Genomic DNA, 4,530 nt, shown 5'->3' on the forward strand with positions numbered 1-4,530 from the left:
AAGCATGGAACCCAGGTATCTCAGGAATAACAGTCATGGCAATGTATTCGTGATTTACGTATAGTTACAATCAAATTTTCTCATCAGTGGTGTCACAAAGAATCCAACAAATTTAATCAAAATGTAATAGGCTAAAGCACTGTCTCTAGCATTGAAATTCATACTCATAATATCACAAAAATCAATTAAAACCTAAGGCAAAAGAATCCCAAAGTTCATCAAGGTACAAAGGAGCATATAATTTCCCCTCCCGACATGGAAACTCCGGCGCATGCATATACGCTAGTCACCTCGCACATACATCAACCCCACATGTAGTAAACAATATCATTTTTATTAGCAAAAATACCATCAACAAAGCTACGCAAGACACTTACCTCAAATACGCCAAATCGATACACTAGAAGCTCCATCCCGCACGAATCGACCTTCGAACGGATCGAAACTAGCCAAAAGCAACTCAAAACATCAAATAATGTCATAGGAATCAACCCCAAACAATAAAGGTCGAATCTTTAATCAAATACTCAAAGTCAACCAAAACCTCAACATGGGCCCGCACCCCGTATTCAGACAAAACTCACAAATTCCAACAACCCATTAGAATACGAGTCCAACCATACTAATTCACCCAAATCCGACTCTGAATCGATGTTCAAAACCCAATTATTCACTTTAGAAATGTTTTGACAAAATTCCCCAATTTCTGTTTTAGATTCATCAAATTAAATGCATAAATCAAATATAAAATCATGTAAAATAATGAAAACCGAGTCCAAAATACTTACCCCAATCCATGTGGTAAAAATCCTCTCCAAAATTGCCCAAATCCAAGCTCCCCAACTCAAAATGTGATAAAATAACCAAACCTTCGAAATAGAGTACTTTATAACACTACTTCAAGGATACCAAACACGATCGTGGGAAAACCTTTGCGATCGCAAAGCACAAATGCCACTGCCAGAAAATGCTCTACGCTTTCGCAACGCTGAACACGTGAGTGTGATACACAGATGCTTACACTTCGTGAACGCGAAGAAAAGTTTCTCAAGCTCCCAGCTTACCGGCGCGAACGTGACCTCACCATACAAACGCGATGCTCAAGTCCACATCCTTCGCGAACTTGACTCTACACACACTAACGCGAAGAGAAGAAACAGCCCAGCTAACAAAAATACACGATTGCGGCTTCGTCTTCGGGATCACAATGAACACCCGAAGCACCAAAAAACCAGCAATCACACATGAAGGAACAATGGTCCGAAACTCATTCGAAAATCACTCGAGCCCCTCGGGACCCCGTCCGAACATACCAACAAGTCCCAGAACAAACACGGAGCTTCTCGAGGCCTCAAATCACACATAATAACACCAAAACCACAAATCATTGATCAAGATCAATCTCTTAAGTTCATAAACTTCAAACATCGTACTAAGTTATCGATTCAAGCCTAACCAATTCGGATTCCAACCAAACATTGCACACAAATCCTAAATGACAAAACGAACCTATTTCAACTTTAGGAACAACAATTCAAACTCTATAACATCGAATTCAACTCCCGGTCAAACCTTTGAACTTCGCAACCTTCAAATTGGCAATTTTTGTCAAATAAGGCCAAAACCTTCTAGGAACATCCAAATAAAAATCCGGAAATACACCCAAGTTCAAAATCACCATTCGGACCTAACAAAACCATAAAACTCTGATCTGAGGTCAAATATACAAAAGTCAAATTTGGTTAAGTCTTCTAACTAATAGCTTCCTAGTTGAGAATCATTCTTTCAAATCAATCCCGAACCACTTGAAAACCAAAACCGACGGCACACACAAGTCATAATACACCACATGAAGCTACTCATGACCTCAAACCACCAAGCTGAATGCAAATGCTCAAAATGACCGATCGTGCCATTACATTCTCTCCTACTTAAACATACGTTCGTCCTCGAACGTGCCTCGAACGATGTGCCACATAATTCATGTACTTACAGCAATAATTTTCGACCACAATTGCTGCTTATTACCAAACCCAGTACCGGTAATATAATTTATATCAAGTGAAACCTCATTCTGAACCTTCGCAATGCTGTTAGTGATAAAAGAAACATGCAAAAACTCATAATCACCCATAAGATTAACAAGTCAAGAAGCTCTCTCATCCTACGAGGACCATTGCCAAATTCTGAGCGGAAATATGGTATTATTCTTCCAAACATTCCTTATCCTAATACAATAGTGCAAATCTCAGGTCTAGAAACCTCATCTCACCCAATACAAGTAGCCCAATCGACAAGTCATCACAAAGGCCACATGGAACCTCACACAACGCGGTTCCTATACCTAAAATGGCAATAACTCGGATATATCCTAAAATGAAAGACAAAGTAAGAGGACTATCCTACAAGTACAACTGATATAACAACAAAAGCAAAACTTCATTAACTCATCCCACAAAAGGGAAGACAAAACGCACGAAATAAACATAAGGAAGGGTATCCCACATAACTCCGTTGCGGCGTGATACGCTCAACTTACACCTATATAAATGGTGTAAGGCGCTCGATGTCAATTATAATAACCCAACTAGGTTGGGGCCGAATCCTCAGGGAATATGTGTGAAAATGTTACGAGAATAGTATGTCACTTGATTAAAGCTGTAATTCTACTCTATTAGTTTGGAAAGAGTTTGAGAACTGTGAATTGTTAAGAGAAGCTATTTTGGTAAGAGAATTGATTAATAGGATTAAGAAAGGTTGTGCCTTCTATGGAATGTTATGTTATCGGTGTTATTATGATATATTTCTAATGGGAGGTCCTTTGATATGAAAATGGTTACTAAACTACTACCCAATATTTTCCAATAGTTAGGTAGTATTTCCTCTTTATGATTTTCCCAAATACAAAAGAGTTATAATTAAGAGCAACCAATTTATGCCAAGTAGAACCCGCTTATTCCTAAGCGATTTTATTGAACAAGGTTTAAAGCCTTGAGTTCTTGTTATTCAATTGTACCAAACCCTAACCCACTTTTCCAAGTGAAAGATAAAGTAAATTGGCACTAGTTAATGTTTACAATCATCAACCATAAATGAAGCACAAGAAATGAATAAAAATCAACCACCTATTATATATATATATATATATATATATAAAAATTAACATTACACCCACTTATGGGAGGTCCTTTGATGAAATGGTTCCTAAACTACTACCCAATATTTTCCAAAAGTTAGGTAGTATTTCCTCTTTATGATTTTCCCAAATACAAAAGAGTTATAATTAAGAGCAACCAATTTATGCGAAGTAGAACCAGCTTATTCCTAAGCGATTTTATTATACAAGGTTTAAAGCCTTGAGTTCTTGTTATTCAATTCTACCAAACCCTAACCACTTTTCCAAGTGAAAGATAAAGTAAATTGGCNTGTTGTGGACCGCATTTATCGGTCATGTTTGGTTACTATTCGTGGTTTTGAGACCAGAGCAGATTTATTGTTACTTGGTATGGTGGATTTTGACATTATTCTGGGCATGGACTGGTTGTCGCCCCACTTTGCTATTCTTGATTGTCAGGCCAAGACCGTGACGCTGGCTATGCCAGGTGTTCCGCGTATTGAGTGGAGTGGTACTTTAGATCACACTTCCAGTAGAGTTATCTCTTTTCTTAAAGCTCAGCACATGGTTGAGAAGGGGTGTGCCGCATATTTGGCTTATGTGAGAGATGTTAGTGTTGATACCCCTTCTGTTGATTCTGTTCCAGTGGTACGGGATTATCCCGATGTATTTCCAGCTGATCTTCCAGGCATGCCGCCTGATAGGGACATTGATTTTGGGATTGATCTGTTGCTGGGCACTCAGCCCATTTCCATTCCTCCGTATCGTATGGCTCCTCCTGAGTTAAAGGAGTTGAAGGATCAGTTGCAGGAATTTCTTGGTAAGGGTTTTATTCGACCTAGTGTGTCACCGTGGGGTGCTCCTGTCTTGTTTGTGAAGAAAAAGGATGGTTCTATGCGCATGTGTATTGACTACCGCCAGTTGAACAAGGTTACAGTGAAGAACCGTTATCCTTTGCCTCGCATTGATGATCTGTTTGACCAGCTTCAGGGCGCACAGGTGTTTTCTAAGATTGACTTGCGCTCAGGTTACCATAAGTTGAAGATTCGGGAGCCAGATATCCCGAAGACTGCCTTCAGGACTCGATATGGCCATTACGAGTTCCTTGTTATGTCATTTGGGTTGACCAATGCCCCTGCAGCTTTCATGCATTTGATGCACAGTGTGTTTAGGCCATATCTTGACTCGTTCATGATTGTTTTTATTGATGATATTCTGGTGTATTCCCGGAGTCGGGAAGATCATGAGCAGCATCTGAGGACCGTGCTACAGACCTTGAGGGAGAAAAAGTTATATGCAAAGTTCTCAAAATGTGAATTTTGGCTGAGTTCTGTGGCATTCTTAGGCCATATGATTTCTAGTGAGGGTATTCGGGTGGATCCGAGGAAGGTAGAGGTCGTGCAGAGTTGGCCCAG

The 4,530-nt window shown here is 39.6% G+C and overlaps 1 protein-coding gene across 1 annotated transcript; it reads left to right on the forward strand.

The window, feature by feature from the left end:
• Positions 4,016 to 4,423, forward strand: LOC109228398 (RNA-directed DNA polymerase homolog; the record flags this gene model as incomplete). The annotated part of the gene is made up of 1 exon (XM_019393533.1): positions 4,016 to 4,423. A coding segment is annotated over exon 1 (408 nt), but the record flags the coding sequence as incomplete, so codon positions are not given.

Source organism: Nicotiana attenuata, chromosome 6, assembly GCF_001879085.1.
Source record: "Nicotiana attenuata strain UT chromosome 6, NIATTr2, whole genome shotgun sequence".
Taxonomy (NCBI): Eukaryota; Viridiplantae; Streptophyta; class Magnoliopsida; order Solanales; family Solanaceae; genus Nicotiana; species Nicotiana attenuata.